General features: G+C 41.1%; 1 protein-coding gene across 1 annotated transcript in view; it reads left to right on the top strand.

Annotated features, from left to right (window-relative positions):
* The window catches only part of ncanb (neurocan b), a 166,016-nt gene that overhangs the window by 81,057 nt on the left and 65,512 nt on the right, over nt 1-19,447 (top strand). Inside the window, 1 exon segment of the mRNA XM_051934684.1 lies at nt 7,686-7,860. Within this exon segment, the coding sequence (XP_051790644.1) occupies nt 7,686-7,860 (175 nt within the window).

The following is a 19,447-nucleotide window of genomic DNA, read 5'->3' on the forward strand; positions in this document are numbered from 1 at the left end:
TTATGTTTTGTATCATTGCCATGTTGGAAGATCCAAGTGCGTTCCATGTGCAGCTTTTAATGAATGCAAGTTGTTTTTCTTGGCACCTCGACAAATGATCTTGACAGTTATGGCTGAAATCTCAGTTGGCCTACCTGACTGTGGCCTGGTAACCCCTAACTTTCCACATTTTAATTAGAGTTTGAACACTACTGACAGGCATTTTCAGATCTCTGGATATGTTTTTATATCCTTTTCCTGATTTATACAATTCAACATCTTTTTCTCACAGGTCCTTTAACAGTTCTCTTGCTTTCCCCTGTGATTTGTTGCAGCAAAGTCAGTGTAACTCTGCCTGAATTTAAACTGATTACAATCCAAAGGGTTACAGATGTGGACACTCTCCCTTAATTTGAACCTGTGTGGGTACATAAACTTTTGATTAGGCCCATTTGGGTGATTTCAGTTATCATGATGATTTAAAAAGATGTGGTCACCATGAGGTACACCAGCTCCCCAACCACAAGACACAACAGACACAGGCACAAGTCAAGTAATACATAACGCTTTTCCTTCATTCCCCACCAAAGCACGGTGCAGTAAAAGCACTAATCACACATAATAAAGCACAGTACTTTATCTTCTCTTCTCTGTCTGTCTCTCTCAATCCTTTCACCTTCGCTCATCCTCAGGCAAAGTTGGTCCTCCACTTCCCAATTCAGGCCCTGAAATGAAGGCAGGCAGATCCTTTTTAATGATCGCTGGAAGTCCTTCCAGTATCCTGAAGGCTCCACGGTCCCTTTAGAACCCCCTGGTGGCAGCCATGGCACTCAACAGGCCTGAGTCACAGATCTCCAATTCCCATGAAGTCCTGTGGGAAACTGTAGTGCTGCCACAACCCAGGGGGACTGCCATCTAGTGGCCCGTGGGAGGTACTGTCCTGTATATATTCTCTCCCCCGTCCTCTAGTTCACTGGCATCCCAGCTGGGTAAGTGCCATGGCTGTCCGCCACAAAGGGCACACACAATTATGTGAAAATAAATTGCCTCTCCTGAGCACACCCCCTAATTAAAAGGAAAGCTTTCTGCATGATTACTTATATTTTGCAAACAATGGCCAATATTTCACAAATTCTGCCAGGATATGTAAACTTATGAGAACAACAGTATATATATTCACAATATCAGGTAATTTCAGCCATTATGGTAAAACTAAGATAAGAATAAAAATAAAAATAAAAAAAGATAAAATAAATAAATACAAAATGCAATCACAACAAGCTTAGTTTTTTTGCCAGTTTGCAAACTCTTTTGTCAAACCTCCAATAAACATTACCAGTTATTCAGCCGTGTAGACCCAGTGCCAGCTCTGTAATTGCATGATGTTTACATCACTTCACTGCCAAATGACCTTTTCAAACCATAAATGAATTGTCAACAACAACATGCTGTGCAGGTATGTAGACTTTAGTGAATTTCTTTTATCAGAGTGTCAAGTAGCAGATTTATTTTCAAAAAAGATTTCTCACTACTGAGCGAAGTAACAGGTAACAAGAATGCAAACATCTTACAAGTACTCTGAATAGTTTTTCCATCGTGATCTGCAGTCCATAAGTCATTTCAAATGATGGTTCTGTTGACCACCTCATGTCAGTCTCAACCATCTAAATTATACACATTGAGTGCCAAGTAAGTCAGCAGCTCGTCAAGACATCAGACCTCTGGAGCGGCCTGGATTTTGCTGTCAGTGTGTGCCACTCAATGCCAGCATTAATCCATAGATGGGCCCGGGTGTAAGTAAACACAAAAGTCCCTAACAAACTCTTTTTTTTATATGTCATAACTTATTGACTGCAGTGGGTTGGCACCCTGCCCTGGATTGGTTCCTGCCTTGTGCCCTGTGTTGGCTGGGATTGGCTCCAGCAGACCCCCGTGACCCTGTGTTCGGATTCAGCGGGTTGGAAAATGGATGGATGGATGGATGGATGGATAACTTACTGAATTTGGCGCTTATTAGGCTTCTAGTCAAAGACATGGGCTTAAAGAAGGCCTGGAATGGACTAACCATGTTCTAGGACAGCAGTCCCCAAACTTGCAATACAAGTACAATATCTCCATGCACATTCAGAGTTTACTGTTTGAGCAAACTCATCTCATTCATATCTTTCACTATTACTAGAACTAGAATCTACTGTATAATGTAGTCACTGGCCATTTCTGAAGATCTGCCATTAACAAAACAAATTGCTTTCTTCTTCATGCACTTCACGTTCTGGCAGCTCATATTCTGCCTGTCCTGTTACCGTGAATGTCAAGAGCTGCTGTGTATTGGAGATAAGTAGACTCGTAGACGACAGAGTGTATGTGGCCAACAGTGGACGAGTGATATCAAGGATAGCAGTAATGAGGTTAGAGAGGACATGATCGACCAGTCTTCGTCAGGAATATTTCTATGAAAAGCAACAAACATTTTTTTTTCATGTAAGTTAATAAATTTCATTCAGCTGCAGCCCAGGTTAGCTTGTGCAGAAGTCGGGCCATGCTGATACTCAGTTATGATCCCGATCAAAAGGCCCGCTGCAGCACCCTCAGCACCCCTTTTCTGGGTCCCTGGTTACCCTCAGATAATTGGCTAACTCCTCTGATGATTGATAGCTTCCCTCAAAAGCTTTAACTATGAAAGTATGTGCAGAGTACCTTATCTTGTCAACAGTGCTTATCTGTATGGTATCCAATTCCCATTGGTTAGATACTCCTATCTGACGATCTGAGTTATAAACTATCCCGTCATTCTAACCTAAGATTGTAACGTGAGTTATACACAGGGATAAAATAAAAAGAAAAATATGTATAGACTCAGACAAAATACTAAGGCTTATAAAGCAAAGATTGAGCAGAGACTTACAACATTGTTCTGTATGAAAGACCATAAAGTTTCAGATTTGTAGGTAAAAAACAGTTCAGAGTTTAATTACAGTTCACCGTAGCCCACCTGAGCAAAACTTTACAACAAAAGTCATTCCTCTATGGTTTATAAGCAAAATGTCTACAGTCACAAAATAATGATCTTGTCTCTCCAGGACACAAAGGTTGACTATTCAGAGTGCAATAACTTGGATGCTGATAATTCATCATTCTTTGTGATTTTACGTTCTGGCGACTGTGACAAGATGGTCACAGATAAATGACTCCAGATGTGGACACTGATGACTCACATGTGGGTGGACATTTGGGATTTAGACATCAACCTGAACTCAATTACTGTTGTCATGAAACAGACTGGGCCGTGTGCCCATGTTGGACATATTTGAGTAAAACCCTTCTGTTGTGTTTAATACTTCAATAAAGTTTGACTTGGACACTAATGATGTGACTGCAGAAAGTGACAATTCCTGATCATCATTTGGGTGGTATATAAGATGGCAACGTGCTAGCCCTGGTGTTTCAAATTCTGGATTCCGTTCTAATAAATCTTGCATTATTAGGAAGTGTAAAATCTACCTCGGGAGTCAGGACTGTGCTTGTTAACCTCCTTTGACTAACATTTTAGTTGTGACCCATCCTATAAGAATGGAAAATCAAAAAAGAGATCTCCTTAATATTTTTTTGGTTTCTCCTAGACAACAATGAGATCACAAAGAAATAAAGTGGAGACATGTTCTTTCATCTCCTCCTTCTCAGAAATTTCTCCTGAGAAAAAATATTCTCATATCTAAGAAGGGTCTCCTCTTGAGTTTCAGCAGAGATCTCAGCAAAGTCACACAATGGGCTCAGATCTTCCAAGAAGATGCCTTGACATTTTTTTTGCCATTTTGAAAGTATTTGCATTGTGTGCTCAGTAATATCTGCTGAAATTTATGGATGGCTGTTTGTGGTGATATAACAATTTACTAGGATTACAGAACTGTAGTCATTGCTTCTGAATACTGTTAGCTGCTCTAAATTATATTACTGCACTCCAATTAGATCACACTCATTCTAATGGAAAAGGCAGGCAGTTGGAATAGTTAGGACTTTGGCCTTCAGACCCTGAGATGATAGGTTCCGATCCCACTACTGACACCTGTGTGACCACAAAAAAATTCACTTCATCTGCCTGTGCTCCTGTTTGCAAAAGACGTGTAACTGATTGCACCTCAGATGCTGTAAGTCATTTTGGGTAAAGACAATAATAAGTAAAAATATAAAGTCTTGAAAGCGATTAAACAAGACTAGACACATACCCCACAAAACATACCATGCTTTTTCAAAACAAATTCTCAATTTTGACTTCTGCTATCTCAGTTGCATCTCATGTCTCCTTTTTGTCTTAAGCCGCTTCTTCTAAGGAATTTTAGGAGAAACATCTGTGACAAAGCTGATTCTTTAATGAAACATAAATCAAAATCTCCTTTAAGTTTCATGAGCCAACCTTCAAATCAACCTTTGCATAGTAAAATTTTCCATATTTTTTGACCACAAGTTGAATAATGTCTCTTGATCATTTTCCTGCTGTTTTTCATTCCCATAAATCCACTCTAGCAGAAGACTTAGATGCCAAACGTAAGTTCACCAAAGTGCTTACTTTTCTTGGCCATGTTGTTTATGGCTACGAGTTTGGTTGCTACCCATATGATTGCCAGCATGGTAGCATCACATGATCACTACATAAGGAGGAGAAATGACATCTTCAACATTCAAGTGTTTCGATAATTCTAAAAGCAAACCCCTGGTGGACAACTCAAATATATTTTTCTTAAGGAAAATTTTTGTTAGTTTTGATTAGTTAGTTTTGATGCTCCTGTGTTCTTGTTGACTGATTTTTGAACTTTGTTTTGGTTCAGTTACTTGGTCCTCTTAGTCTTTTCTGGTTTAACAACTCTTGCCTGACCTCAGACTACAAAATAGCTAGCTCCATACTAATCTTCATCACTTGTTCAAATCTCTAAAATCGTTCCTCCACAACAGCTAACGATTTGGACAGTAGGGATGTGAACGTGAGAGTATTGTGGGTGTTCAGTATTGGATTTCATGGCTACATGCTCAGTCATTGCTCTTTATTCTGCTAACACATAGCTGTACTGCCAACTCCAGCACAAATCAATTCCTTAAATTTGCTGATGATACAACAGTAACGAAGATGAAACATCTTACAGAGCAGAGGTGGAACAGTAAGTGAGCTGATGTGGGGACAACAATCTGCTCCTTAATGTCAATATGACAAAAGAGTTGATTGTGGACTTCAGAACAATGGCTGAACATCCCCCACTGCATATCAGTAGCCGTCCTGTAGAGAGGGGCCAGAAGCACATAATTCCTAGGCGTCTTCTTCATTGTGGATCTTTTCTGGACTCTCAATACCACACCCAAGGTCAAGAAAGCTCAGCAGAGGATGCACTTTCTCAGGAGGCTGAACCGAGAGAGAATCTCTCCTCCCATCCTCACCACCTTCTACCAGAGCACTATTGAGAGTGTCCTGACGAGGCACATCACATCCTAGTTAGAAAACTGCAGTGTGTCAGACAGGAAGACTCTGCAACGTGTGCTGAGCATTGCTGACAGGGTTATCGGGGTCTCTCCTCCATGAAGGACATTTTAAAGCAAAGATATAAGAAGCAAGCCCGTTGCATTGTGGGAAAATCCTTACATCCCTCTCATGAACTTTCTGATCTCTTGCCATCTGGTAGGAGATATCGCTCCATAAAATCAAGAACAGCCAGAATGTGCAATAGCTTCTTTCCACAGGCAATAAGACTGCTAAACTCTTGGTAACATGCACATAACAAGCCAGTTTTTACACACATAATTATTTCTTTTTAGCCATAATATTTAATTGGCTCTTTTACATAACCATTGGTTGGACTTTGTGAATTTAGCACTGTCTTGGTTTTTATTTTTTGTGTGCTTTTTTTCCCTTCCCTTTTTACACATTTTCTGGTCTGGAGTAATGCAGTTTCGTCCCACTATATTTTAGATATGACTGGAATGCCAAATAAAAACTTGAACTTGGGCATGACTCTGTGCCTTAAATAAATATGTAGGGGGTGGTCTCCCAGCTGATTGTCATGGTGGCTCCTCCCCAATAGTCATCTTTAAGGGGAGAGGGTCCATAACTAAGCATAAATACATTAACACAAAAATAAACATAATACACACATAAGAAATGACTAATGAACAAAATACCTTCCAAAATATCACACAACACGTTACCAATGACAAAATATACAAAATAACATTTCACAAACAACAAAAATATTCATTAAAGAAAACTTTTCTTGAGCCAGATACAAAACCCTGGCTAAATCATAATTATAGTGCTGTACGGAATCATAATTAATTTAATAAATAATGAATTTGTTTAATAATTGCAATTATTTTTTGTCTTTGCCTTCCTGTTTGGGTTTCAAGCTATGAAGTATCTTCATTGAACGTTAAATTTTATGTTAAAGACATTGTGACGAACGGCCGGGTCCCATGCCCAGCCGGGACGCCCCTGCTGTGTATGTTCCAGGGGAGCAGCCATGGACAGCTCAGTACCTCCCCCGGGGCGCTTGGTGGCAGCCTCCCTGGCCGACGCTGATTCCCCAACCTCCCGCAGGGCTCCATGGGAGATGGAGTCCTCCACAGCTTGGTTGGGGCCCGGGGTGGCCGCTAGGGGGGGCTGTATCCTTCCAACAGCCCGGCTGGACGATTGTACAGCCCCACCCGGAAGTGCAATTAGGACCAGGTGGTCAAGCACCGGGTGGGTTATAAAAAGGGCCAGCCACCACCACTCGAGAGCCAGAGTCAGGAGGAGGAGGACTAAGCCTAAGGAGGAGTGGTGGTGCCAGAAGAAGGACTGTTGTGATTATTGTGAGTGTTTTGGAACTGTGTTGGGCCTTTGGGACATGGGAAAGGTGTGCCCCACGGCTGAAGAAAAATAAAAGTCTGTTTATTTAAGTCTGTGCACTATATAGCGCCTTTCACAACATGTTTAATATTGTTAAACTGATCAAAAAAATTAAAGGAACACTTTGAAAACACATCAGATCTCAATGGGAAAAAAATCCCTTCAGGATATCTCTACTGATATGGACTGGGTAATGTGTTAGGAGCAAAAAGATGCCACATAGTTTGATGGAAATGAAAATTACCAACCTAGAGAGGGCTGAATTCAAAGACATCCCGAAAATCAAAGTGAAAAAATGATGCAACAGGCTAGTCCATTTTACCGAAATTTCACTGCAGCGACTCAAAATTGTTCTTCGTAATTTGTATGGCCACCACGTGCTTGTATGTATGCCTGACAATGTCGGGGGCATGCTCCTAATGAGATGACGAATGGTGTCCTGAGGGATCTTCTCCCAGATTGGGTCCAGGGCATCACTGAGCTCCTGGAGCTATTGGAGCTATTGAGACCACTGGATTATTGGACTTCAGGACTAGATAACGACTGAGTAAGACTTGAATGATGTGTATAAGGTGGCACTGGTGATATGGACAATGTGGTTGTGGACCTACTGAGATCATCCAGTATTAGAATTCAGGAGTGGATAATACTTGGATAACCCTTCAACTGAGCGCTATTGATGAGGACGCACTGGACACATGATTTGAATGGTGTTGTAGTGCTCTTGGACTTATTGAAAGTATTTTTGTATTGGCCTTCAGGTGTGGCTCAGGTGAAAGTGCTTAAATGTCCACCTCCGTACCACTATCCTCACCACTCAGCTTTCTCTTTCTTACAGGTGTGGTGTTCCATTATCGCTCTCCCAGTGATCGGTATGCCCTCACCTTTGAGGAGGCCCAGCGGGTGTGCCTAGAGAACTCGGCCATCATTGCCACTGTCGAGCAGCTGCAGGCCGCTTTTGATGATGGTTACGACAACTGTGATGCTGGCTGGCTGGCTGACCATACAGTCAGGTAAGTGTGTTCTCAAAAAATGAAGCCTGGTGGATGTCGAGATTAAAGCACCGGTGAGCCCTGGGAGACTTACAATGTGTGGGGTGTCCCTTCATCTTCAGGACCCTTCAGACTTTAGTAGGGCTGGTGGTGGGGTCCCTGTTACCCAGTGGTGAGTCTGGTCATATGTTAAATAGGTTTGGAATGAGCATTCAGGAAACTGATTTTGATGAATTTCATGACTCCTGGTACTCTGTGCTGTGAGGAAAACTGGGGGACTCAGTTGGCAAGTTTGTCAATGCCCTTCCAATCTGAGGTGAAGTTCCATTTCCTGGTGTTGTTATTTCTATTGTACAGAGAGACTTGAATGAATTTAGTGAATTAGTGAATATGCTTAAAAGAGCAGGCGTCCTTTATAGTGTAACTTTTCCTGCACTATAGCTGGGTAACAGCTGCATCCCTCCAGGATGCAAATCAGTCGTTCCAGCTCTGGAATTCTGCCATCAGGTAAGCCGCACCAAGGCACACCTGCTACGGAGGGGCTGTTGTCATCAGTATACGCCATTTTCACACCCTTGTGCCACAATATGCGATGTGACTTGGTCAGATCAGAGCTCTCGCTTGTACTCATTTTGACGCCAGCCCAGTCCTCCCTCGGGAATGCGAGAAGGAGGCACTGCTGTGTGACACAGATACCAAGAGAGATCTCAGTGCCGCACTTCACCCATAGCTTCTCTTCCTTTTTCTCTCGGCCGATTGAAGCCCCCCTCCTACACTTGTGTAGACAGTGAAGTTAATAGGATTTCCTGGCCCAGAAAGCCCCGGAGGGCTAATTAAATGAGCTCTTCCTTTAAATGAAAGAAAACATTCAAGTAAATGCAATGTAATTTCATGTTGCATGCCTTCGTCTTTACGTACCAGCCCGGCGGATGGCAACACATGTTCAAGAATTACAAAAGAAGCAATTAAAAAGCGTCATTTGCCTTAGTGACCTGGCCCTTTGGTCACTGATATGAATCTCAGTTGCTCAATCAAAGCTGGTGAAGGCTGCCAGCTTGTGTGTCTCCCTCTGTTCCTCCCTCCGTAACTTGACTGAGTTTTGGCCTGGGGTGCAGTTAAAGAGCTTAGGCATTAATGCTGGGCTGAGCACCAAATGAAGGAGATTACTTTTGCATAAATTGCACTGAAGGTGTCCCGCGGCACTTGGCAAGAATTCAATTACAGTCAAACCTGGACTGGAGAACGCAGATTTTATTAACGCTGTCCCACTGGGTTCCAGAGCTCGGCCCAGGACCTGATTTTACAGTCTTGGGGTCTAGTGCAGTGATTCCCAAGTGTAGATTCTTATAATAAAGAAGGTCTAATCACTTAACAATGTGGTCAGTTGAAAGCTCATTAGAAACATTAGAAAAGTGATGAGAACAGGCCATTTTGCCCAACAAGCTTGTCCATGCTATTCACCTTGATTGTCCAAAATAACATCATGTCAAAATTTAATGGTCCACCACACTACTTGGTAATTTATTCCATGTCTGTGGTTCTTTGCATGAAGAAAAACCTTTGTGCAAGACATGCCCCTAAGAAATTTCTAACAGCATCCTTGTGTTCTTGTTGCAGATTTCATTTAAACGTTACAGCTGGGATCATAATTTCAAACACTTCAATCATGTCTCCTCTTAATCTCTGTTTGCTTAAACTTAAAAGGTTCAGCTCCTTCCATCTCTCCTCATAGCTCATACCTCTCAGTCCTAATCAGTCCAGTCACTCTTCTCAGGATTTTCCCTAGCATGGCTACATCTATTTTGCACACAGTATTCCAGGTGAGGCCTCACAATTGTGTTGTAAGGCTTAACCGCAATCTCCCTTGACCTGTACTCCACACCTTGTGGTACATAACCTAAGACCCTATTAGCTTTCTTGGTAACTTGTGTACTGATGTAGATAGTGACAAGTCCACTATGACTCCCAAATCCTTCTCATCAGGTGTACATTCAAGTTTCAGGCCTCCACCTGTATATTCAAATCTGACATTTTTATTTTGTACATGTAATATTTCACATTTACTTCCATTAAACTCCATCTACCACAAATCTGCCCAAAGCCTGTCCAATGTTGTCCAAGTTCCTCTGCAACAATTTATCTGATTCTACATTATCTGCTGTAGATGCGCCAGAGGATGGATGGGCATCCCACTGAGTATGGAGGTGAATTTCTTATCTTTATTGTGTCCACCCAGATGGAAGCCAATAAATGTAGGAAAGAAAGGATACATTTTAACTTTGTTAATTAATTTTCAGTCTTGCCTTCAACAAAACTGGCAATTTATCAAATAATTTGGCAGAGCTCCTAATTTATTTACCTTTCCTTTCTCTGTTGCAGGAGGCCAGTCTCTGGCCTTTAGACATATATCAAGGTAACTGAAGGACATTCATTTTAAGAAACAGAATAATACAATTTATTGTTGAACATAAGGATTATAGAACTATGATAACTGTATGTTGTGATGGATGGTGGCCACCGCCATTACCTACAGGAAAAGATGACTTATGAAGGCTGCTATCTCACCCAAACTGCTTTTGGCAGCCCCCTCAGGATGTAACAGCCCCTCTGAGTCCCACAGGGCTATTTTGGACATGGTATTGGTCGGCTCAGCCCTGTTGGGTTATGGGGATGTCACCAGGCGGAGTTACGGGAGCTGCAGAGCCCTAATTTGGGCTTCCACCACTCCTGGGAGTAACTTCAGAATGTATATCTCTCTATTGTATAAAAAAATCCTATGATGAGACAAGACTTTTTTCAAGAGGTTTTTTCAAGTTCCACGAGACGAGACATTTGACATGAGATTGTTTCAAGTCACGCCCTCCTCTCAACCATATTCAACCACGCACACGGTCCACTCACATCTCATTTGCGTGAATGCTTTTGACACACACATTTCCTGCTCTCTCAGCTCTTATAAATTTTTACATTTTCCTCACTTTAAGTTCACTTAAAAACGTATTATGTCCAAATTTTATTGATGAATTTCATCCCGAAGGGATATCAACAGAAGAAATGAGTTCACGGGCAATCCTAGCACTGAGAAACAGTGAAGTCAAACGAATTAAAGCGAAAATTGTTGATCGGTTACATGGCAAATTGGTTAAATGTATATCAATAGACTATGCTGGAACAGTTGTTGGTGATTGTGCAGAAGATGAAAACATCAATTTACAATATCCTGAAGAATATCTACAACCGTTAACATCATCCAGTCTTCCACCACCTGAATTACTGTTGAAAAAAGGATGTATCCAAGAAAGGTAATGTACTACATCACCCGCAGATAACATTAGAGACCAAAGGAGATCTTGATTTACCATTCATATTAAAATGTTATCTGTTTCCCGTTATAATAAATTTTGCAAAGACAATTAACAAATCACAGAGACAAACATTTGAAAAAGTCAGTTTATTTATTAGAGAGAAAGAAACGAAATTCTCTCACGGGAATTTATATGTTGCATTGTCACGACATAAGTCCAAATGCAGAATCAAAAGTCAATGCAATATTGACAAAAACTTAATACAAAGAACTGTTTTTACTGAAGTTTTACAGTAAGTGTATGTTTAAAAAATATCCATCCATTTTCCAACTCCCTGAATCCAAACACAGGGGTCTACTGGAGCCAAACACAGGCTAACACATGGTGCAAGGCAGGGAACCAATCCCGGGCAGGGCGCCAACCCACCACAGGACACACACATACACCAAGCGCCAATTTTGAATCGCCAATCCACCTAACCAGCATGTCTTTGGACTGTGGGAGGAAACCGGAGCACCCGGATGAAACCCACGCAGACACAGGGAGAACATACAAACTCCATGCAGGGAGGACCTGGGAAGCGAACCCGGGTCTCCTAACTGCAAGGCAGCAGTGCTACCACTGCACCACCGTGCCGCCCATTTAAAAAATATTTGCGTGTTAATTTCAAAGGCAAACAGAATGAAATCATATAAAGCAATGAAAAACTTGAACGCAACACGAAATATAATTAACTTTTAAATTATTACGTTTTACTATTTTTACTATGGTTAATTACTCACTGTAATGTAAAATAGGTAGTTCTATTATGCATATGTAACAATTCCCATGAAAATAACAATCTGTTTAAATTGTATATCCGCATCCCCATACTCAAGTGGCAGAACTGCAAAGTGACTTGCGCGTAGTGCCAGCCTAGGGGTTGGCAAGCAAAGTGAGCAGAGGATAAAGCCCCCTAGTATTGATATATAAAACAGACAGATTAGACTGGACAGACAAACATATAACAAAGAGAGACTGGCTCTTTACTTGCTATCTAGACTTATAATTTAGTTTGGCACAGATAAATAGTTTTGTGATACCAGGTCTTTAAAAATGATGTCTGATGTTGTGTGGAATTGTGGCTTTGTTGATGCTCCAGGTTCAAGTCGAGAATTCTTCTTGCATTGGAATGCTGTCTTTCTCTTTGCTTGGTGATCCTTTGTCTGTGCTTTCCTCAGTTAGCCCCTTTGTGTGTGTCATCTGCAATTTCATAGGAGAGAACATTACTCTTTCTGGCACAAAAGTTTAGATACTGAAGCTTCCTTCTTCTCACTCCTCACTGTTTAGCTTGGCAAACTGGATCACTGCTCTCAGTTCACAAAGAGAAGAGCTTGTCGGCTTCGGCTCCCCATGAAAGAGCAGCTCATAGCTTTTTAGTTTCAGAAAGAAGTTTTCAGAATGTTTTCAGTCAATTCAAAGAGTAAGAGCAGACCTCCCTTCCCTCGGAATTCCCTTCAGAGATCCAGTAATTGTCTCAGGATTCTTCAGGATGGTGCAGAGAGTTTTAAGGGAATGTATAACTTCTCCTGATTTGATTAAAGTCACTTCCAGTTACAAAATTGGTGTCTTCTTCTTCTTCTGTCCATCAGAGTTGTCATTCATTGATTTGCAGCTTTTTGTTCTTGAATCCACTTCATGCTTTCTGGATAAAGAAGTCTGCAGAGGGGCCTCAGGAGAGACGTCAGTTCAACTCTGGCTTGCACAATTGTTATCAGATGAAGTACAGGCAAATCCGGGTACAAGCTGAAATTCAGTCACTTAGTTTGGAATGCAAGTCAGGGTTTTGTGTAGCTGGATGTCTGCTAAATCTGCTACCTTAGCAGGCCTGGTGTGCCACTGAAGCCTAGCAGAATGGGCAATGCCCACTTTTGACCTACAGTGTCAAGCATGCATGTTTTCTGCCTGTGCTGTGAAACAGGAACACAAGATGGAAAAAGGGGTTTTAAGGTTTTAAAAACTAACAGGCCAGACCAGGACCTCGGTGAATCTGCTTCCCAACTGAGGCCTGCACCCCAGGCAGCCAGACCCCAAAACTCAAGAGGCAGGCTTTCAAGGGACCTGGCTTTATTAAAAAGACATTAAATATTTTAGATACTTAAAAATGCCCTTCAGGGGAGAGGATAAACTATGAAACCTTCATCACAAATGAGGAACCTTTATAAAGGAAAGATGTATTTGTATAAACAAAACAACAACAAAAAAAATGAAAAGGGTATGCAGGAAAAGGCAACTCAAGTCAAATAAGATCAATCTGCAAAGCAAAGAATCAAAGTCCAAAAACAAAGCAAAAGAATCTATAAAGCAGTAAATCAGAACATTACTCACCCAGTGCTGTCTCCACAGTTCTCAAGGCTATTCTGAAACATCCACTTCACTTCCTGGGATTTAAAAGCAAAGGGCGGTGATCTTGCTAACATGTAAATGGTGGCCCCGTCTCCAAAGGTTTCTTTCACAACAGACATAAGATATATAACTGAAAACATATTTAACACAAAAATACTAAATAATTAGAAAAAACAATGTTCAAAACACAAAGACAAAAAACATAATAACATAATATACAAAATAATATTTAAAAAAACCTGAACATAACAACTCATATAAGACCTGGCACAAGCAAACAGGGAAACCCAGAATCTGAATCAAATCATCGGTGTCTCTGGACAAAGGCTGTTAGCGTGCAGGTCATCCATGACCCCAAGCCTGTCCAGTTCTGCTTACTGCCTTGAATCAAGAGCTGCCTGGATAAGCTCCAGCCACTCATGCCACTAGAATGGATTAGGTGATGTGCTACCAAGTAGTGAAAGGACCAGAAATAAACAAGAGTCAGAATAATGATGGAGAAGTCAAACAGAGAGATCAACGAGTAATAAGCAACAAAGCGAACCAAACTCAAACTCGAAAGAAAAGCAACACCTGATGATGATTAGGATTCTGGGATTCTGGTTATTAAGATGTGGACTCCTGACATCTGTGGTACCACCGAGTACAGCAGAATTCAAGAATGTTAATCTTTATATAGTTGCTGCTAGAAATTCTGAGGACATTGTATTCTCCATTGGACACTTAGCTTGGACAAGCAGATGGACAGCTTGGTTTTAAGTGATGATACTTGGCATTCAGGAACACTGATGATTGAACTCTTGCATTTTGCTTTGTAGTCTGCACTATTACTATTGCACTATTGTATTGTATTTCTGAGGTCGCAATGATAAATTTGCCATCTAGCCATGTGAAGAGGATGAATTGTGTTCTGTTTTGTGTATTGTATATTTTTTGATATCCATTACATGCCAAAGCTCCCTGGAAAGGGGTCTCTCTCTGAATTGCTTTTCCCAACATTACTTCCATTTTTATTCCCTACAAAGTAATTCTTTTGGAAAGATTTTTTTGTCTTCTTAACGAGTCAATGCTGAGGAGGGGGGCAGTCAAAAAACAGGGCCTGTTAAAGCCCATTGCAGCACTCGTTGTGTGATTTTCGGCTATACAAAAAATGAATTGTTGTTGTTGTTGTTGATGTCGCAAACTAGGAGTCCCAAAAGCACATAAGTCACATAAATACTTCCAAAAATTGCCCTCTGGTTACCATCAAAACACTGACTAGAAACAAAAGGTGCCTTGAAAAAGCTTTATAAAATAAAAATATTTATTTAAACATAAACATTCTGTAGTACCAGAAACTCCTCAGATCAGAAAAGGAATTGCCAGAGAAAGGAAGGCAATCCACTGCAAACACAGTCCCAATACAGTCCCCCAAGCCGAACTCAGAAACAGAGCATAGGTTCAAAAATCCAAGATATCACAATTAGCAGAAAACACAGCAGAATACAAGTAAACCCTCCACTCCTTAGCACATTTGAAATGAACTGCCAGGAACTATTGAAGGCCCTCTAATTTATAGGGTGGTGGGCGGTTCGTGGCGTTTATTGACAGGTGGCCCCGCCTCTTGGGGAACCACCCCTAAACACATGCTACAAAATACAGTCTACCTAGTGAGAAAGACAAAACCAAAAATAAAGAATTAACGTTAAGTACATCAATTAACAAATCTAAAATGAACAAAAGAGACATTAAACCCGGCTAAGATATGTCATCTGATGGCAGCTGGGCTGGTCAATAAATTTGATTGTGGAATTTGAAGATGTCTTACATGAGTAAATTTTAGAAGAAGATGCACCGAGGATGTTGTCTTCTTCGTTGACGAGTAGTTTTCAGCAGGTCTGTTCGGTGCTCGAATCAGCAGGGTAATGCTATTAACTTAAAATGGCAGGAGGTAGCAGCACATGATTGATTTAAACCCTGGAGATTTCCCAGCTGTGTTACACTCAGGATAGTGGCTGGAGTAGGGGGTTGACCTTGGACATTTTTGTTTTCCTCAATGTCTTGGTGGTGTATTTTACCAGTGTTAGGATGGGCAGTTTGGAGGAGGAGTGGCATACGTCCCTAGGACATGACACGCTTTCAGAACCCCAGGGACTTGTCTTGCATGCTAATAATTGGAGTTCAGGAATACAGATCTTTGTGTCTAGTTCAGTAGTGATTAAATTCAGGCCTACTACCTGAAGGCTACCAAAGCCTTTTGTATTTCAGGTTCAGATTCAGTATGGTTATTTTTGCAAGTCATTGGTTATATTGAATGTTGATGACCACATTAAGTAATCCAATTAGCTGGCAAATTGATAAATACAATATAAAGATTCTGAGAGTTGTGCCTCACACACTGATGATTAGAAATCCATCTTACTGAGGACTCATAAAGCCTTTGCCTTTGATTACCACAATCTGACTTTGTTCCAATTGAAGGCAAAGTCACCAGCTGGCAACTCATGTTGAGCGTACTGATGTCTTACACATTAACAGCCTGGGTCCACACGTTCTGATTATTTTGTCTCACACTGATGATTAAGATTCTGGCCTTCTCGTGACTGTCCTGCACTCCTAAACAGAACAGTTCAGGGATCTCAGGGTGATGTTTCTGTGCTGATAGGGCTGATTTTCATCTTAGTATTGGCCCAGTATGGATACGTGTGAAGGGCTGGTTTCCAGTTTGGGTTGGTTCTTTCATTGAACCCAGCACTGCCCAGTATGCATTCATTCAGTGCAATTCAATACCATTTATTGTTGTAATCCAGCCTTCACTGAGTAGACGCTCAGAACAAGTGCTGGAAACCCCACCACAATACACTAACGGAAGATCTACATACCCTGCACCCATGAACGCACAAACGAGATAAAACACACAGTAATATTCAGGTACAATGATCTTCAAAGTGTACTTTAACATTATTACATTTGTTGCCTTACACACAAGATGATCTGACATCAGGATTGCCAGCCACATTTGTATTAACAAGCTATTCAGCGATGCCATTGCCTTCCTTTGCATGTCAGATGTTGAGATTGGGGGACAGAGGCCCCCGGTGATTCATATCCAGTAAATCTCGAGTGTGGCAGCGTGCGTTTGTGTCCCTGTCCACTGTTGCTTCCTTTTTTTCCACACGGTCATTTAATATTCAGAGACATTTCCACATGCATATATAGGATAGAGATACCATCCACAACCATATTTAACTTTTAGAGACACTGACAACTTCATGTCCACACTGAAAATAAAAACATTCAGGGATTCGGATGACTTCATGTTCTAAACTCATTTTTAAGATGTAAAGATGCTGAAGGTTAGGATATAGCGGGTTGGATAATGAATGGATGGAGATACTGATGGTTTTGCCTTCCAAACTGAGGTGAAAGATTCTGAGAGACTGATGACTTTTGCTGCGCTCCATTTAAAATTGGAAGTTGGAATTTCCAAGATCCTGGCTGGAATTTTCAAATGGAACACCCCCATAACTTGGACTTCCAACTCATAAACTCGGGGCTGGTCAGTCAAGTCCAAGTTTATCCGAATTCAGATCATGACATCAATCCACAATGGCAAACTACATCACAAACTTTAATGAAAGCTGTAGTATTATACTGTTTATTAGCACTTCTGTCCATTTGGGTCTCATTAAATCAATCACACACATAGAACTGTCCAGCTTATATCTCTGGACATGTTGCTATGACGTTTGTATACGCAAAATACCATGAAATGAGTTGTTATCAACTGATTTTTGTTCTGATAGAGCAGGCGCAACAAAGGTTGTCCTGTATACGTCCATATTGTCTTTCTGAATGTTTTTCTGGAACTCAGTCAACTCAGGTATTAAGTCATTCCCAGCTCTGACATCTGACTTCTGAGGTAAATGGAACACAGAATTTGATGGATCACAGTAAGAAGGTCAGGGTTCACATCGTGTTCCCTGTCCACATTGGTTGACTAATGGTGCTCTGTTTTCTTGTTACCGTCCAAAGTTAGGCAAGTTCAATGGATGCTACCTTGGTTTCAGTGTGTGCGTGTATGCGGGTGTGGGTGTGTGTGCGTGTGTGTGTGTGTGTGTGTTTGCCCTACAATGGACTGGTGCCCTGCCCTGGTGTTGTTCCTGCCCAATGATTTCTGAGATAGGCTTAGGCTGCCCCATGACCCTGCCCTCAATAAGTGGTTAGTAAAATTGAGGGATAGATTGATGGATGGATAGATGGATGGATGCTGATGATTTTGCCTTCCAACATACTGTTTACAATTTAGAGATAAATAGTTTGTCTTCCACACAGATATTTAGGATTCAGGCATACTGATGACTTCACCTTTCACAATCACTTCTAAGATTCAGAGATACTGGCAACTCGGTTGTTCACACTAAGATTGATGATTCAAGGTTAACAATGACTTCATCTTCCACAGATTTTCGGGACCTAAGGATATTGATGACATTTTCTTCCACACAGATTCTTAAGATTCAGAGATACTGATGGCTTAATTTTCAACATGGACAGTTAGATACCCAGGATGTCGATCATTTCACCATCCACACTGATATTTAAGATTCATGAATGCTGACAGCTCAGTTGTTCACACTCCCATTGATGATTCAAGGTTACCAATGTCTTCATCTTCCACATGGATACTTAGAATTCAAGGATACCAATGACTTTATTTTCCATGTAGAAAGTTATTTAGCGGGACCACATAGGGGTTTTATTTATGTGTATGTATGCCGTGTTGAGTAATTGTTAAATGGAAATAACAACACTGGCCGTGCAGATTCCTGATTATAAATTGGGGTCTGTGCCTTTAAACAGGTTGGCACTGATGCGGAGGGGCTTGTAGGATTATTAGTTCGTGGTTTGTAGGCACTGTACCGATAAAACCGGAAGAGAAGGATGTGGCGGGCCTTTTTGATTTTCCGATCGACTTCATAATCAGCAGCTCCTAAACCTTCTGTTAACTGGGCATTTGTAGCTGTGAAAGATGGTGATTGGCCACCAGATTTAAGGACAGCGGTGGTTCTTTTCCTCCAAATCCAGTTCATCGATGCTCTTTGAGAAGAGGCATGCGTCTGAAGACTATTCTTCTGGAGTCTGGTGGTAGGACTGTATTCACTATCTAAGTTTATTAAAGTTTATTTAAAGATAGAATTCCGCCACATCTTTTCATCCTTTAAGCATTGTTTATGTTTCCAGAAACCACTTCCATCACCTATAGTACCAATGCAGGAGTCCATGACTGTAAATATTGTCATATGAGGGTTTGTTCATGGGATTTGTTTAGTACTTTTGTCATTATTTTTCCTTACCGTTTTTGTAAGTAGTTATTATAGTAAATAAGGAATATTTATATATTTGTTTGTTGGATGTGTTTAATCTATATGGGCATTTTCCTGGGGTGTTGTTAATATTCGGGAGTCTGGGTGGAAATACTGTAGGGCTTAGGTGTTGGCCTGATTCTATTCGTCCCTCATTTTAATAGCATAGAGGCTTCTTTGCTACATAAATCTGGCAACAACCTCTGTGCTTTCTAGAAGTTGGGGGGGGGCGGGGGGGGGGTGTACAGTTAGATCCCCAGGATATCGATCATTTCACCTTCCACACTGATACTTATGAGACTCAGAGATAGTGAGTTCATCTTCCACACAGATAGTTAGTATTCAGAGATCCTGGCAGCTTTAATAGAAAATTCTTGGGGATACTGATGACTTTGATTCCCAAGATAAAGATGTGGATTCAAGGACGATGATACCTTTTCCTTTCAAGTTGTAGGATCAGATTCAGGGGTGCTGATACCTCTAAGGTGGTCTCAAGGCTCTAACTGCCTGATGCTTTTTGATTGTTTTGTTTCCCACAGTGCTGTTGGTGAGTATCTTGTCCTCTGATAAAAA

The sequence above is a fragment of the Erpetoichthys calabaricus genome, chromosome 12 (genome assembly GCF_900747795.2).
Source record: "Erpetoichthys calabaricus chromosome 12, fErpCal1.3, whole genome shotgun sequence".
NCBI classification, from domain to species: domain Eukaryota; kingdom Metazoa; phylum Chordata; class Cladistia; order Polypteriformes; family Polypteridae; genus Erpetoichthys; species Erpetoichthys calabaricus.